This window comes from Amyelois transitella, chromosome 23, assembly GCF_032362555.1.
Source record: "Amyelois transitella isolate CPQ chromosome 23, ilAmyTran1.1, whole genome shotgun sequence".
NCBI classification, from domain to species: domain Eukaryota; kingdom Metazoa; phylum Arthropoda; class Insecta; order Lepidoptera; family Pyralidae; genus Amyelois; species Amyelois transitella.
In genome coordinates this window covers 824,810-842,352 of record NC_083526.1, presented here as the reverse complement: position 1 = coordinate 842,352, position 17,543 = coordinate 824,810, and the positions used below count along the sequence as shown (strand labels likewise).

General features: G+C 34.8%; 1 protein-coding gene across 2 annotated transcripts; it reads left to right on the top strand.

Moving 5' to 3' along the window:
- The first annotated feature begins 2,129 nt into the window (after positions 1 to 2,129).
- Positions 2,130 to 4,136, top strand: LOC106137213 (uncharacterized). 2 transcript variants are annotated; one of them, XM_060951085.1, is made up of 4 exons: positions 2,130 to 2,774; positions 2,879 to 3,367; positions 3,530 to 3,701; positions 3,812 to 4,136. In XM_060951085.1, exons 2-4 carry the CDS (start codon positions 3,156 to 3,158, stop codon positions 4,073 to 4,075), a joined length of 648 nt encoding a protein of 215 aa, XP_060807068.1. In that variant the 5' UTR covers positions 2,130 to 2,774; positions 2,879 to 3,155; the 3' UTR covers positions 4,076 to 4,136. The 2 variants fall into 2 exon arrangements, with proteins under 2 accessions (XP_060807068.1, XP_060807069.1); XM_060951086.1 differs by having other exon boundaries at positions 2,130 to 3,056; positions 3,131 to 3,367.
- The last annotated feature ends 13,407 nt before the right edge of the window (positions 4,137 to 17,543 follow it).

Below are 17,543 nucleotides of genomic sequence, written 5' to 3'. Positions count from 1 at the left end.
TAAAACTGTTTTTAATACAACTTGTTTGCAATATGCTTTTTCAAATAATATATTTGAGTTTTAAAACGTTAACGTATTTTAGTTTTTAAGAATAATTCTTTATCGAGTCTTAGTTACGTAATTATTTTTTCTATTCAACATTACGCAGTAACGGAACTGCACTCTCACCATTCTCAAAGGAGGAATTGTGCACAAAACTTACAAGTTTGCAGCCTTTTGTGCCGGGTAGAAAGACCAGCGACCAATTACGAACAATATTTTTAAGTGACAATGCTCTTACTTATAATACACTACACTTTTGCCCGTGGCTAACATTCTGTGGGAATTTTCGTGACACGAGAATTTTATATTTAAGAAAAGATTCAACTTCACATAATTAACTTCTGCTGATTTAATTTACAAACGTCTTTAAAAAAGAAGTTTGTAAAGGAAAGGAAAATATTGTGATCTCGGCGGAAACATCACACATATTCAGTAAAACGTAATTATATACTGCACTAATTGTAGAAAGTTGGCGCAAATTAAGCACAATGTAGGTAATTCATGTCAGTGACAGTTGACTCTGTCTCGCACGCAGGATATTTAGACGTGATTATATGTATGTATGTCTACCTTAGCTTCCTGTGTTTCCGTACAAATAAAAAATAATGTATCTTTTTGTCTTTATATTTTAACTAGCTGTGCCCGCGACTTCGTCCGCGTGGCATAGTTATTATGGGTATCAGTGAAGCCCTCAAGGATTGTCCATTATTTCTTCGCTCCTGATAGTTGCAGCGTGATGTTATATAGCCTAAAGCCTTCCTCTATAAATGGTCTATTCGACGCAAATTTTTTTTTTAAATTCAGACCTGTGTTTAGCGCAAGTAACAAACAAACTCTTAAGCTTTATACTATTATTATAGATAGATAAAATATATTCTTCTTTATAATTAGTCATACAGCTTAACGTGGCCTTTCACTATAAAGACTGTTGGCTCTGTCCATCCCGCACGGGACTATATGCCTGTTACATATAAATATGCCGTGTGGTTCCCGGCACCAATACAAAAAAAAAGAATAGGACCACTCCATCTCTTTCCTATGGATGTCGTAAAAGACGACTAAGATATAGGCTTATAAACTTGGGATTCCTTTTTAAGCGATGGGCTAGCAACCTGTCACTATTTGAATCTCCATTCTATCATTAAGCCAAATAGCTGAACGTGGCCATTCAGTCTTGTCAAGACTATTGGCTCTGTCTACCCCGCAAGGGATATAGACGTGACCATATGTATGTATGTATGTAATTAGTCATACAGCTGAACGTGGCCTTTCACTATCAAGACTGTTGGCTCTGTCCACCCCGCACGGGACTATACACCTGTTACATATAAATACGAATGCGCATGCGATTCAATTCAATCAGTACTTACACAACTTGCACTGTAATTCAGTAATTCCACAGTCAGTTATCCAGTAAACGTGTTCGCCGGTAGCTGCTTCGTAATTGATTAGAAGCACGAAAGTTTAAACGAAGCTCTGTTGCCAGTTTTGTGTTCACATTGCTAAAGTCGAACATGCAATTTGTGCTTTTATTTCTGTAGATTTTAAACCGTGCCGTGTGGTTCCCGGCACCAATATAAAAAAGAATAGGACCACTCCATCTCTTTCTCTTTCTTTTCTTTCTTTCTCTTTCTTTTATGCTAGCCCATCGCCTAAAGAGAAGCAAAAGTTTATTAGCCTTTCCAATATATCTAATCACCAATTCAACGGCTTATATAAATTTTTCTTGCATACATATAACGCGATTTAATTCCCTTACGAGACTCAAGATCAAAAAAAACTCAAAGGCTATATCCAGGGAGAATCAAATAGTGACAGATAAAAGTGACAGCCTTTCATTAAAGTTTTTGACAATCCGTGTTTTCCGGGAAGAGAATTTTCGTTGACATTTCTAAGATAAAAAATGGCCCACGTTACTTATATACGGAGGTATATTCTGTATCTAAAGATACCATTTTGCATAAAAAATATCTTCGTAATTATTGTGTTTATTCGTCATTAAAAAAAATATAATATTAACATAGAAATGTGCACGTGAAATTCCAATTTAAAAAAAAAACCTACACACTTCAACATAAGAGGGAAGATGCAAATATGATATTTATGAAAATTTTACGTATAAAATGTTAAAAAAATATAAAAGAAGAACTTCTTCAACGTTTTTATTTTAAATTATGTTGATTTTTAGCAATTATTACGAATTAAAATTACGTTAAACGAAACGCATTTCAAAACACCAATCAGCGTTCAGTGACGTCACTCGTGCTGTGTCAACTTTTAGAAGTTAACTTTGCGATTAATAGGCAGTAGTGCTTTATTTACGTATTATTTACGTTTTTAATAAAAATGGAAGTTAGATTTAATAAAACAGACTCCAAAAATTTACCAAAAAAAAAATTTTTTGTCGTGAGTGCAGAGTTTTCAAGTGTAGAAATGAAAGGCACTAAATTAGTACGGTATGCATGAATGTTTTTAAACGTTGTTTGCATTTTATTCAGCAATTTCTAAACATAGCAGTTATAATTTAGCTCAACGAGAGAATCTTACGGCGATAACGCAATCGGTTATGTGCAAATTAAAAGAGATGGAGATGGATTAATTATGTACAGTGAAAAGTCGAGTTACTCCAGAGCACAAAGTACGAAAAGAAGGTTATCGTGTTACAGCTGTAATAAATGAAGCACAAAGCTTAGTTCTGTCCTGCCAATGCGAAGATTGTGCAGCTTCTGCAGGTCAAGTATTACGACATTAATGAATAATTAAACTGTTCAAAAAGAAGATTATTTTAAATGCTATGAGGTATTTATTATCATGACTAAAACTTTATCATATACAGGTGGGTGCAAGCATGCTGCTGCACTATTGCTATGGTGCACAGAAGGTCTGAGCAGCCTCCAATTACGTCCGTCACATGCTATTGGAAGAAGTCGAAATTATCTACATGTGCTTCTGGAAAATCTGTCATAAAAGCCAAAGAAATGGGTCAAGTTTCAGTCAATCACAGTTTCTCTCAAGTAAGCAGCTTTTTTATTTAAAGAGATTGAAAAGAAGTTAAATGTGTGTTACAATAATAACTGCATATTTTTAGGTGGATATTTTATAAGAATTTGTAGATGCTGTCAATAAAAAAGATTGTCGGGGAAGTATTCTTCGCTACTTTCAATAAGACAAGCATTCATAAGGTGTGTTCAAGCTTGATTGGAAAGTTGGACTCTCCAGAATCATTTCTTGAAGCATTATCAAAGCAAATGACCACTGATAATATAAATATGGTATTTTCCACCACCAAACATCAAAGTGATTCACCAATGTGGTTTGAGTTGAGGTAAGTAGTAAGACTTCTAGCTTAGTTTTGTTTATTGTATTTATCACTAAAATACCATGAATAAAAAAAATATTTTGACAAAATAAACTCATTATCATACTCACATAACATGAACTTGATTGGCATATTAGCTGTATATAAGTTTATTTTTCTATTTTACAGGTACGGCAGAATTACTGGCTCAACTCTTTATGAAGCCGCTCACTGTAGAACTATAAATGGTTCCCTTCTGAACGCAATTATGGGAGACAATTCAAAATTTACTTCCATTGCGATGAGTAGAGGGAAAATACTAGAAAAAAAAGTTCTCAAAGTAGTAAGCAAGAAAGAAAAGGTAAGTTCGGTGGTTTTTGTTTGTTTGAATATTATGAATAAAAGAAATTTGTAATGTTTGGTTCAAGGCTTTTGTAGTACATAATTCATATTTTTGTTTCTGCTATTCAGATTGAAATTGAAGAAGCTGGACTACTTCTTAATGCCGAGTATCCTATTTTTGGAGCAACACCTGACGGGCTTACTGAAAATTATACAACAGAAGTCAAATATCCTTCAACCGAAGCTGCCATACTTTCCTATGTGAAATACAATAAAATAACACCAAAATGTTGTGTGCCATATGATAACAGCATTGTATCTGTAATGAATATTGCAAAGAAATTCTGGATAGATGCTGTATTTCCGAAATTAAAAGATATATGTAATATATAAGCACATTTTTTTGTTTTTCAAATATTTCATAAATTTATTAAATAAAACTATGCTTCGAAAATATTGTTTTTTATTCAATTTTAATTAAAGGTGATTAACAAGTGCACAACAAATGATTATACTATAGTCTATTTGGGGTATGAGAAAATGATCTACACAGGCATTTAGAAACTTTGTTAAAGTAGATGGACACATAGGCACAAAACATGAGTCAACATTACTTTTTATCCGAATTTTTTCGGTATTATGTCTTGTGATCACTTGATGTGTATTCCATTTTAAATTATTACAAAAAACTTAGTGGAAAGTCGAGAAAATTTGCAATTTATGATAATCAACCAGTGTTTCCACTATAAAAATTTTCTTTCCCCATGCCTCAATTCCGATTTCCCCTTTTCAGAACTTTTTTCCCCTCAAAAATTATTTTTGCTGTAGTTTTGGCACTTTTGTTGTAACTAAAAGTTTAATTTTTAAATATAAATTTTTTATAAATTTATACGGGACAAATTACACTGATTGAGTTAGCCTCGAAGTAAGTTCGAGACTGTGTTACGAGATACTAACTCAACGATACTTTGTACATTTTATAATAAATACTTATATAGATAAACATCCAAGACCCAAACCAATCAGAAAAAGTTCTTTTCTCATCATGCCCTGACCGGGATTCGAACCCGGGACCTCTGGTGTCACAGACAAGCGTACTACCGCTGCGCCAAAGAGGCCGTCGATATAATTTTTTATATAATAGAAATTAATATATGATTACCTAAAATTTCCCCTTTTATAGTATTTCCCCTTTTTCTTCCCCTCTGGACCCTGATTACCCCTTAAAAGGGGAACTTCCCCTCATTGTGGAAACATTGTAATCAACGAAGGCAAGCACGACCAGTGTCAGACACGTGTGACGTCATTGGAAGTGTAGGTCCGTTTTGGCGCGAAAATTTAAACGATCAGTTTAAAGCCGCATTTTTTTACGATAAATTAGATTGTTTTAATTTTTTTAATATGTTAAGACCTATTTTACATGGAATTCTTTAAAATGAAATCAAAACTAAAATTATTGCATGTTCCCTATTATAGATTTTAAGATACATACCTACGACTGATACCGACCCTACCCAAGAATGGAACACTTGTCTCTGATTCCAAAACAATAGGGTTCGCAATATTTTTATATTGTTTTCTTTTGTACCGCATCGAATGGTTTTCCAATTAGGACTTTATTGTTTGTTTACAAAATCTTCAAAAAGTAAAAGTTAAGTTTAAGTTTTAATAGTTAAAAGAATAGGACCACTCCATCTCTTGACTATGGATAACGTAAAAGGCGACGAAAGGTTTATAAACATGGGATTATTTTTTTAGGTGATGGGCTCGTAACCTGTCACTATTTGAATCTCAATTAAGTACCTACTAAGCCAAACAACTGAACGTGGCCTTTCAGTCTTTTTAAGGCTGTTAGTTCTGTCTACCCAGCAAGGGATAATAAAGACGTGATTCTATGTATCTTTAAAAATATCGTTCTTCTTAACAGGAAATATCTACGAACTAAATACATAGTGCCGTGTGGCTCTCACCAATACAAAAAGAATAGGACCACTCCATCTCTTTCCCATGGATGTCGTAAAAGGCGACTAAGGGATAGGCTTACAAACTTGGGATTCTTTTTTAGGCGATGGGCTAGCAACCTGTCACTAGTTGAATCTCAATTCTATCGTTAAGCCAAATAGCTGAACGTGGCCATTCAGTCTTTTCAAGACTGTTGGCTCTGTCTACCCCGCAAGGGATATAGACGTGACCATCCATATGTATGTATGTATGTAAATACATATTGTCCAAAATTGTGAAGAAATGGCCACAAAATCATTCGAGTGAAGCAAGTGCAATATTCATAACCTCACAGTACTGTTCAGTACAATGTTTCCCAAAGTTTACGAGTACAATGCTGAGGTCTTTTACCAACCATTTTTATTGTAGAATGCGCAATACTGGCATATTCTTCGTTTAGTTTTTTTTATTAAAAATTTGGCTATAGATTGGACTTTGGTCCCATTATTTCAAAAAATAAAAGTTAACTAAAAGTTTAGCTTATTTCTGTTCCAAATTTCGCCAAAATCGGTCTAGTAGTGTGAGGTTTCTTACAAACATAAATAGCAAGAAATATTTGTTTGCTTGATAAAGCCCTTTGGTTTATACAAAACCAAGATAAAGTCAACAAAAGAATACTACACATGTCTGCGAACATTAAAAAGTAGAATAAAAATTCAAATTAAAATTCATAATTTTTATTCATTATTATAGGATACTTCATATCGCTTAATAATTGTCAAAACTTTTAGTTTCACAACATTGGTTGACGTCAAATAAATTACTTAAAAACTAAGTTTACTGCCGCTTCCAAGGCGTCAGTGCAGAAGAAGCGGTAACAAACTGCACTGCAGCATTTTCTTGAAGATCGTCAACTTTAGAATAGAATGCGGACGAGAGAATACATTGTAAAAGAGCATAGGACAGGCATGTAACGCCTTCATCGTCACTTACCATCAGGTGAGATGTAAGACAAATGCCTTATCAATATAAACATATAATCACGTCTATATCTCTCGCAGGGTAGACAGAGCCATCAGTCTTGTAAAGACTAATTGGCCACGTTCAGCTATTTGGCTTTAAGATATAATTGAGATTCAAATAGAGACAGATTGCTAGCCTATCGCCTAAAACAAGAATCCCAAGTTTATAAGCCTACCCCTTAGTTGCCTTTAACGACATCCATGGGAGAGAGATGGAGTGGTCCTATTCTTTTTTCTATTGGTGCCGGGAACCACACGGCATATGCCTTATCCAATATGATATAAAAAATAATAAAAATAAGGCAGCCGTTTTTGTAAAAATATAATTTGCTATATTTTTTTTTGCGCTGCGCACTCTTCCGACAAAGTATCTCTTAACTACCCCTACGTCAAACCCTGTCCCAATAACATGCACGCCTCATGTTTAAACACAACGTGTTTTCGTCAAATTTTCAACAAGTATTCCCGCTCCGCCATCTTAATAAAAGCATAAAAACAAAATGGCCGACAAACGTACCTGTCAAAGAAGTAAGAATTGAATGGAGTCAGCATGCTCTGATTAAAATTGGGTTCTCTTCGCGTGTTGTACTCGTAGCTCAAATTAAATAATTAACAGTACTAATGCCAGCAAATTTTAATGAACTTTATAATATTTATATGATGTCCTTGTATAGAATTTTTGATAGCGCCAAGTGTAATAGTGATTTAACATATTTTAAGGCTGACTTACATAATTTAAGTTCAGTTAGTACAGCATTTGAAAAGACCTAAAATTTATTTTTAATTTATTTGATCTCAAAAGAAATGCGAAAGTTAGTTTATTATTAATATTTGAAATAAAATTAATATATTAATATTTTGTCTAATATAAATTTATATTCTTAACGAGCCAAGCCACGGGCATCAGATAGCAATGAGAAGCAATTTATTTTTCATACTCTATTTGATTCGCAACTCCTTGACATTAGCATATATGAATGTCAGGCGACATTCTTTTACGACTTATTTTTACGTCACGCTTTTTAAAAGGAACCTCGATAATTTTACGCCAGAGATCCTAAAAACCTGCGTAACTCATAATTTCACCCAGGTATCTATTTCCCGGCAGTGAACTACACTGTCTCATTCCCACGGATATCGTAAGAGGCGACTAATGGATAGGCTTTTAAACTTGGTATTCTTCTTTTAGACAATGGGCTAGCAACCGGTCAATATTTGAATCTCAATTCTATCATTAAGCCAAGCAGTACTGCACAATGCAATACTGTATAAATTATTTAAAAAAATAATCAATAATTTATTCATTCACAATGCTAAGTTGTCAATTCTTTACTTACAAATATTCTTAAACAAAAAAATCTATTCACCCGCCGCGTTCCCTGCGTAGTTTTTACATTTCATCCACATTGTAATGGCAGGTTACGTTAAAATAATATAACTTATTGGCGTCACGTGCAATTTAATAGTAAGTGAGTTAGTTTATTTAAGTGTATAAGTTAATTAATCTATACTAATATTTTAAAGCTGAAGAGTTTGTTTGTTTGAACGCGCTAATCTCAGGAACTTCTGGTTCGAATTGAAACATTCTTTTTGCGTTGAATAAATCCTTTATAGAGGTAGGCTTTAGGCTATATAACATCACTTTTCAACTATTAAGAGCGAAAAAGTAATGGAAAATGTGAAAAAAACGGAGAAAATGATTCACCCTTGAGGGCTTCAATGATGCTCAAAATAACTATTCATCGCGGACGGGGTCGCGGGCACAACTTGTTGTACCGGATAAAGTCATATTGTAAATACTTTAAGAATGGCTACTGTTCATATAAATAAAAAAAAAATCATTACCTACCCTTAATTCATGCGATCTCCTTCATACATCAATCGCTTCATTCATTTACATACATAACTCTCTTCGTGCAAGCAAAGCATTTGGTTCAAGGAAAGATATATTACTTATAACATTGAAATTTGAAACCATGAAGCACTCAAAATATTCTGTAGCCAGATATTGCCTATTACTGACACAAACATATCCGGGGGCGTTAACATAGCTGCGACAACGATGAGGGGAATTCTGTGAAATGAGGCAGCTATCCACTGATAGATAAGATTTCTCTTAAAATACACATAATCACTCGTTCATCAAACATCATACATACATATCTATACTAATATTATAAAGCTGAAGAGTTTGTTTGTTTGTTTGAACGCGCTAATCTCATGAACTACTGCTTCGAATTGAAAAATTCTTGAATAGACCATTTATCGAGGAAGGCTTTAGGCTATATAACATCACACTGCTGCTATATGGAGCAAAGAAATAATGGAAAATAAAACGGGGAAAGTTATTCATCTTTGTGGGCTTCAATGATGCCCAAAATAACTCCACGTCAACTTCCACTCGGACAAAGTCGCGGGCACAGCTATAATGTATGCATTTTATATACATTTATACAATCAACCCTATATCCCTTGCGGGGTAGACAGAGCCAATAGTCTGCAAAAGACCTAAAAGCCATGTTCAGCTGCATGGCTTAAAGATAGAATTGAGATCCCAACAGTGACAGGTTGCCCAAAAATCCCAAGTATATAAGCCTATCCCTCAGTCGCCTTTTACGACATCCATGGGAAAGGCATGTAATTCATCTTTAAGATTTGTTGCAGGAGCGATGATTCAAGCTCGACCCCCGCAAAGGGAAGATCTTACGCTAGGCTAGGTGTCATGTCTGGGGAACCGCGCGACACACGATGTTGTGTCGGATTTTTTATACATATATCCTCCAATCCGTGAAATCTTTGCTTGCGCGAATTACTCTTCGCTGTTTATTGGCTGATAGCATCGCTTGGCTGTTGTGACTTGTGGCGTAGAGATATCGCCAAAGATTAATCATTATATTTGCCATATTAAAAATGTAATTAAATGATAATAATTGAATAAGTACGCAATTGAATTGTTTCTTTGTATAACTATGTACTATTTTCTTATTACTGTGTAAATTTCTATACAATAAAGATATTACATACCTACATAAATATTTAGTACTTAACAAAGTTTTATTATAGCTTCAAGTCATTATAGCGTAGCTTCATCTGGGTTACAAAGCTAATCCCCACTGAAATTTCAGCAACGCCTCTCCGAGGCATGTCAGTGTGTCATGCTACATAATACGCCTGAACTACTGTGCCGAGTCAATATCGGGATCAGCTTGCCGAGAACTCAGTAAATGAACATTCGATTCCCTTTATCGACTTTAACAATCTCATACATACACATGGTCACGTCTATATCCCTTGCGGGGTGGACAGAGTCATAGTCTTGAAAAGACTGAATGGCCACGTTCAGCTATTTGGCTTAATGATAGAATTGAGATTCAAATAGTGATAGATTGCTCGCCCATCGCCTAAAAAAAATCCCATGTTTGTAAGCATATCCCTTAGTCGCCTTTTACAACATCCATGGGCAAGAGATGGAGTCTATTTGTAAGCATATTCAAAGCGAAAAGCACTCACTCACTGATTGCGAAATCTCAAAAACTACTGGGCCAATAAAGATGAAATTTGGCTGGAAGGTCGATTGTTACTAGGAGACATCCGAAAGGATTATAGAAATTCCCGCGGGAACGGGAGTAAACGGGGTTTTTCGTTTCAAGCGGTCAGAGCTCTTTAGTAATCCTACCAATATTATAAATGCGAATGTTTGTGAGTATGTCAGTATGGATGTTTGTTACTGTTTCACGCAAAAACTACTGAACCGATTACGTTGAATTTTGGTATGTAGGTAGCCGAAGACCCAGAATAACATATAGGCTACTTTTTATCCTGGAGTTCCCGCTGGATTGATTCCACGCGGACGAAGTCGCGGGCGGCCTCTAGTAATACATATACTCGCGGCATTCATTCCATTTCGACATTTCAATCGCAGTTTCATTATTTTGAGTCATGTTTGCCTTGCAAACATTGTACAATGCAAATATGTATTGTTAACTAGCATTTGTTTGCGGAGTCGCTTGAGACTCTCCTTCTAAACACATATTCTTTTTCGCGTGTTTATACATAGGTCATACATATGGTCACGTCTATATCCCTTGCGGGGTAGACAGAGCCAACATTAGTGAAAAGACTAAAAAGCCATGTTTCCGCTGTAAAGCTTAATGATGGAATTGAAATTCAAATAATAACAGGTTGCTAGCCTATCGCCTAGAAAAAGAATCACAGGTTTATAATTCTATTTCTATTCGTCCTTTACGACATCCATGCGAGAGAGATGGAGTGGTCCTATAGACGTGAACTAAATGTACAAACAAAATATTTTTTCTATTAGTCTCGTCTTTGTCTAAAAAAAACTAACTAACTAACTAAAAAACTAACAGTCTTAAAAGGAGCATAAAAGCTGCGTTCAGCTGTATGGCTTTACGATGGAATTGAGTTTGAAATAGTGACAGGTCGTTAGCCCATAAAAATATATTTTTACATTTTGATAAAGATTTATTTATTTTGGCACTAGCTGTTGCCCGCGACTTCGTCCGCGTAAATTACGAGTTGAATCTACAATAATGTGAATAAACATACATACATATAGTCACGTCTATATCCCTTACGGGGTAGACAGAGCCAATAATCCCGAAAAGACAAAATAATGTGAAATAAATAGTAATATTAATAAAAATGAAATAAATCAATATAGTAACATTAGTAAATATTTTTTTGACCAATTAAGCAATTCTTTGAGTAAAGTAAATTCAAAGAATTTCTATTTTTAAATAAAATACACAAACATAACAAAAAAAATTATTTTTATAAAAAAAATATCTTGTTTTTTTCTGTCTGTCTGTCTGTCTGGACCATCGAGACCGCTGCGATGGTGTCGAAATTAATGTAGACTAAAAAACCAAAAACTTTTTGCGTGAGAATTACGTATGTTATGTGCGGCAAAACCAGGATATTCACTTATATTTATATGTTATGCTGTCATACAATGATAAATGACTTTAAATTTTAAATTTCGTAACTTATTTGCAAGCAAACTCATGCCTTGAGTTCATTCAAATGACGATAACGAAACAAAATTTGAATGTTTTTCTGAGTTAAAGCAAAGCAATTGGTGAAAGTTTTAAGTAAATCGGTTGAGTACTTTCGGTGATATGCGTAATCATACATTCATAAAGACAGAGAGACAAAAAATTTAAAAAAAATAATCTTTCCATTATTCATTCTAAGTGTCCCTCTATCCATTTCAGTCAAAAATATTCAATGTACGTAAACAAAATATTTTTACTGTATTATCTTATATATAAAATTCTCGTGTCACAATGTTTGTTTCCGTACTCCTCCGAAACGGCTTTACCGATTTTAACCAAATTTTGCATGCATATTCAGTAGGAAGTATGCAGGGATCGTGGCAAGTGGAAAGAGGTAGTCTCTGCCTACCCCTCCGGGAAAGAGGCGTGATTTTATGTATGTACGTATATTCAGTAGGTCTGAGAATCGGCTAACATCAATTTTTTATACCCCTAAGTGTTAAGGGTTGTCCACCGTTAACATTTTTTTTTAACTAAAAAATATTTATATGGCAAAACAACGTTTGCCGGGACAGCTAGTTATATGTATAGATTAAGAACACCCCCAGCCTTGGACGAATGGAATGTCCGTCATCTGACCCACATTTACGTATATATTCCTTTTGACAGAGGCAACCGCCGATGGATGGCCGCTAGCAAACCGAATTTTAGAACAGTTTGGCAGGTAATTACGAATGTTCAGCGCTGATAAAATATCGATTTCAGATACGAATGGACGTTGTGAATTAATGATCGAGCCGGGAACAATCGGAAGGTTTACATCTTGTGTTGGCTTTTGGAGGTCACAGCTTCCTAGTAATCTAAATACCAACTAATACCTATTATAAATGCGAGAATAAGTTGAGTTGTTTGTGCCGTGTGGTTCCCGGCGCCAATATAAAAACGAATAGGACCACTCCATCTCATTCACATGGACGCCGTAAGAGGCGACTAAAAGATGGGCTTATAAACTTGTGATTCTTATTACTTGAATCTCAATTCTATCATATAGCCAAACAGCTTTCAGCCTTTCAGTATCTTCAAGACTGTTGGCTCTGTCTACCCCGTAAGGGATTTAGACGTGACTATATGAATGAATGAATTGTTTGTCACCTCTGCACGGGTTACCTACAATAATGCAGTTTTCTTTTTTCAAAAAATACTTAATAAGATTATGAGTTCATGTTTACTTGCATCTTTTAATAAAAGGTATAATTATACATGAAACAATAGAGCCGTGTGGTTCCCGGCACTAATAAAAAAAAGAATAGGACCATCTCGTTCCCGTGGATGCCGTAAAAGGTGACTAAGGAATAGGCTTATAAACTCGGGATTCTAATTTTAGGCGATGAACTAACAACCTGTCACCCTTGGAATTTCAATTCTATCATTGAACCAGGCAGCTGAATGTGGCCTATCGGTCGTATCGAGACTGTTGACTCTATCTACCCCGCAAGGGATATAGACGTGATTATATGTATGCATGAAACAATAGTTACAGCTGAACTTACTTGTGTGTTAATTCACTTCATCCAAACAAAGAATGAGTTGAATAAACTTTCTAGATTTTACGTTTATAATTCTAGATTCTAGCTCAAACAAACAACGCTGCATTAACCTAATTAACTAGACTTTTAGCTAAACTGGTTTTCTAAGCTAATATGCAAATGCTGTTACTGCAATATTACTAGCTTTTGGCCGAGTCTTTGTTTAATTGGGAATTTATAAAAATAGCCATTGTCACCCCTGAAAATCAAGTTCAATCATTGTAATATTATTTTTTTAATTTGATTACTCATTTTTGACATTTTTCGTTAGAATCATGATAACTTTTTGTGACAATTTCCAATAACATAAAACAAGGATATCCTTCGCCGATTTTGCATTGAGACAATGATGAAAGTGGATGAAGCGACGTAAGTATGTAGCTATCGTGGCAAGTAGGTAAGTAAGTTTCATCTACCTATCTTTGTATGTCTGAACACAAAATTAAGTTATCACTTTCTTTTTATTAAATCACTAGCTGACCCGCGCAACTTCGTTTGCGTGTATCCCGCTACTTCGACAAATACAGTCAACGCACCAACACATATTGGATACTAATTTTCAATTGACAATAACTTCTCTTTCCCTTAACCGCGTTTCACATTATGACACTAACTCCCATATTATTCGCATGTGCCTCAGTAAAAAAATATCTAAATATGTACTTAGAAACAAAAGAAAGATACCTATTCTATTAAGTTCTTTTTCTGAACTTATCTTACCTTAAATTACGATTTTTTTTTAATTTAATTATTTCCCTAATATTAAATTGACCTAACTTTAAATTTTAACCAAAATCTTAATAGAAAATATCAATCCATAAATTACGGTTTTATATTTTTAAAAACTAATCTTACTAATAAGTGCGATTTAATACTAACCTTAGAATACAATACCTACTATTATCATACAATTATTGTTGTCGCGCTGAAAAGCACGTTTTATTTTTCTCAAAGAGCTGCGATAAATAAACGCGTCCGATCGCTTCCAATTTCAAAGTGCTAATGGGGAGCCGCTGTTTTTTTTTTTTTTTTTTTCTATGAGAACATAGTTTGCCTGAGGGGCATTCTCTATTACAGCGGGACGTTTTTAGGCGAGGGCTTGACGCTCCTCCTAACAGCCTTTTAGGAGGAGCGTCAAGCCCTCGCCTAAAAACGTCCCGCTGTCCGCCGACGCGCTATTTATAGGGACGCTGCCCCCGCCGCCGCGGCCGGCCCGTACCGTGCCGCAATACTAATATCGTGATATCTCCTAAACTATATGTCTAAATAACACACTGTAAACTGCAAAAATAATCTAAATTAAATGCTCGTGATGATGAACTTACTTATTTTGATAAGGATATATGTATTATTGGTTATATCACCAGTTAAACATCACCCAACGAATTAAATGTTTTTTTAATACAGAAAAGTAGTTTTTGTGACTTAAATAAAAAAGCTAGATATATATCATCGCGGACTTTTTTGTAGAACTAATAAAGACCAATGTTTTTGCTATACATTGTTCTTACTTGTATCCAACGGTATAAGCGGCGCACGCACAAATGCAATCTTCAATTAGATTTTTTTTCTGACTTCTTGGACATAAATCGCTATAACTCAGCTAATATAGTTTCAATGTATTTCAATTATATATAAAAACCTGTCGGAGAAAATACTCTTTCTATTAGTGAAAACCGCATCAAAATCCGTTGCGTAGTTTTAAAGTTTTATGCATACGAAGGGACTACAGACAAAATGGGCGACTTTGTTTTATACTATGTAGTGATATTAAAGTTCCATCTGGTATACGTACAAACTCAGTATTTTCTGTAAACTAACGACAGTAATAGGATTTCAGCGCCGTCCGAGCATAAAAAGCGGGAAAGTCGCCGAGCGAATTGTGTCGAAATATAGTTGGAACAGAATTGACACTAAAATCCGAACGCTCTTGCGACACTACACTTACTTTATGTTCTGTAATGAAGGTAAACAATTTTGATACCATTTCAAATTTCTTTTTTACAGTTAATACGTAACTGTGAGTGCCGTGTGGTTCCCGGCACCAATGGAAAAAAGAATAGGACTACTCCATCTCTTCCCCACAGATGTCGTAAAAGACGACTAAGGGATTGATTTATAAACTTGGAATTCTTCTTTTAGGCGATGTGCTAGCAACCTGTCACTATTTGAATCTCAATTCTATCCAAAAGCCAAACAGCTGTACGTGGCCTTTCAGTCTTTTCAAGACTGTTGGCTCTGTCTACCCCACAAGGGATATAGACGTGACCATGTGTATGTATGTGTAGGTATATTTTGGTCTTAAAATCATTAATATTGGTCGCATCGCATCACAACGCTATTGTATTGAACGCTTCAGAGCGCGTTACGAGATTATACAAGTGATGTGCGCCAGCGCTCGTTTAGTTATTGCTCAGTGACACAGAACATAAAAGTCAATTCTAAAGTTTTGTGCACACGGAGTATAGAATATCGGAATAGTTGGTAAGGTATTTAAATTTACCACAGATGACTTGAGATATAAGGTGAGATATAATGGAAAACGAATAAAAGATTCGAAGGATAAAAATCACAAACAAAAGTGTTATTCAGAGTACCTAAAAGAAGAATAAGAACCACATTTAAAACTCAATTCTTTCATTAAGCCAAATAGCTGAACGTGGCCATTCTTTTCAAGACTGTTGGCTCTGTCTACCCCGCAAGGGATATAGGCGTGACCGTATGTATGTATGTATGTTTAAAACGAGAGAATAGGTGAGGGTAGATACCTGATAGTAAGTGGCATAGGTCACTTACTATCAGGTATCTACCACATGACAAATTTTCCAAAACAATAAAAGGAAAAAATAATATAATTGACGGACAGGAAGACCAAGAAGAATAAATTATTCATAACACAGTAAAAATCCCGCATCGTACAATCGAAACAACTGAAATAATTCTTCTACACTTTCTTTAATTTATGACGCGAGTGTAAAGATAATAGTGAAAATTCTGTGAAATACACAGAAAAGTCAGTAGGAAATTTTGATTTATTCAATTGTAAAAAATCGTATTGAGCATTAAATTCAGATGGTTAATCTGTTGAAAAATCCTACTGAGCGGATTTAAATCTAATCTTCCAAGAAATATTATTAAAATCCGTGGAAGATATAAAGTGACTGGCACTTTTTATATTTAAGTCTTTAGTATAATTCCGTAAGTTTTTTTTTTTTTTTAATACCTATCACCCTTGAAACAATTCTTCAAGGCCTATATCTACCTTGAGCCTTTTTCATTCCAGTTCTATCATTTATACCTCTCGCACTTTCATACTCATCCCATTTCCTTGCACACTTCTTCTTTTGCTCTGTCTACGGGTGGGACGCCCGTCTATCAATTATCTAATACTTATGTTTTTTATTGTTTCACTCTCTCCTTTTTGCTCGATTTCATTCCCATAGATGTCGTAAAACTCGACTAAGGGATAGGCTTATAAAGTTGAGATTCTTCTTTTAGGCAATGGGCTAGCAACCTGTCACTATTTGAATCTTAATTCTATCATTGAGCCAAACAGCTGAACGTGGCCTATCAGTTTTTTCAAGACTGTTGGCTCTGTCTACCCCGCAAGGGATATAGACGTGATTATATGTATGTAATGTATGTAAATTTTAGCCTAATAGATGTGTCTTTGTCATATTAAATTCCGATATAAAATATTCTACATTCTAACAATAATAATAATTCTCATTCTCGATTTAACCAAAGAATTGTCGCTGGACGGTACCAGAGTTAACCAAATTAAAGTCTGAGAAATTCCTCTCAAGAATTCCTTTGTTTGCAATTAGAGGAGGTAGAAAAACTAGCAGTCTGCAAGTTTGCAATACACTGTGTTATTGCTAGGGATGGGGCGTGGCAGTATCGACATCGATAAATTCTGTTGAAAAATATACTATAATATACATATATATAATATACTTAATATATATATATATAGCTCGTCTTGGCGATATGTATATTATCGCCAAGACGAGCTAAGCGAAGCGGTAGAGAACTACTTACCTTTTCTTGAAAGGTTTCGTCGTTGTTTTAAATTCACTTTTAGTAAATAACTATCTACTTTGGCCATCTAAACTGCTGTAACCAAGAAATAATATAGTAAAACCTTCTACGAAAGAAAAGTCAAATAAAAGAGATTTCTTTGTGAGGCGAAGAGCGAATAAAAAAACTCATATTGTAACTATCCCTTTTCAACACAACAAACGATGAAACTTTACTTGAAATTTGATTTAGAAATTGAAATATCGACAAAAGT

Coding starts and splice junctions, on each gene's coding strand:
- LOC106137213 (XM_060951085.1), top strand. CDS start 3,156: ATGCTGTCAATAAAAAAGATTGTCGGGGAAGTATTCTTCGCTACTTTC. Junction 3,368..3,529: donor CCAATGTGGTTTGAGTTGAG/GTAAGTAGTAAG, acceptor TCTATTTTACAG/GTACGGCAGAATTACTGGCT. Junction 3,702..3,811: donor TAGTAAGCAAGAAAGAAAAG/GTAAGTTCGGTG, acceptor TCTGCTATTCAG/ATTGAAATTGAAGAAGCTGG.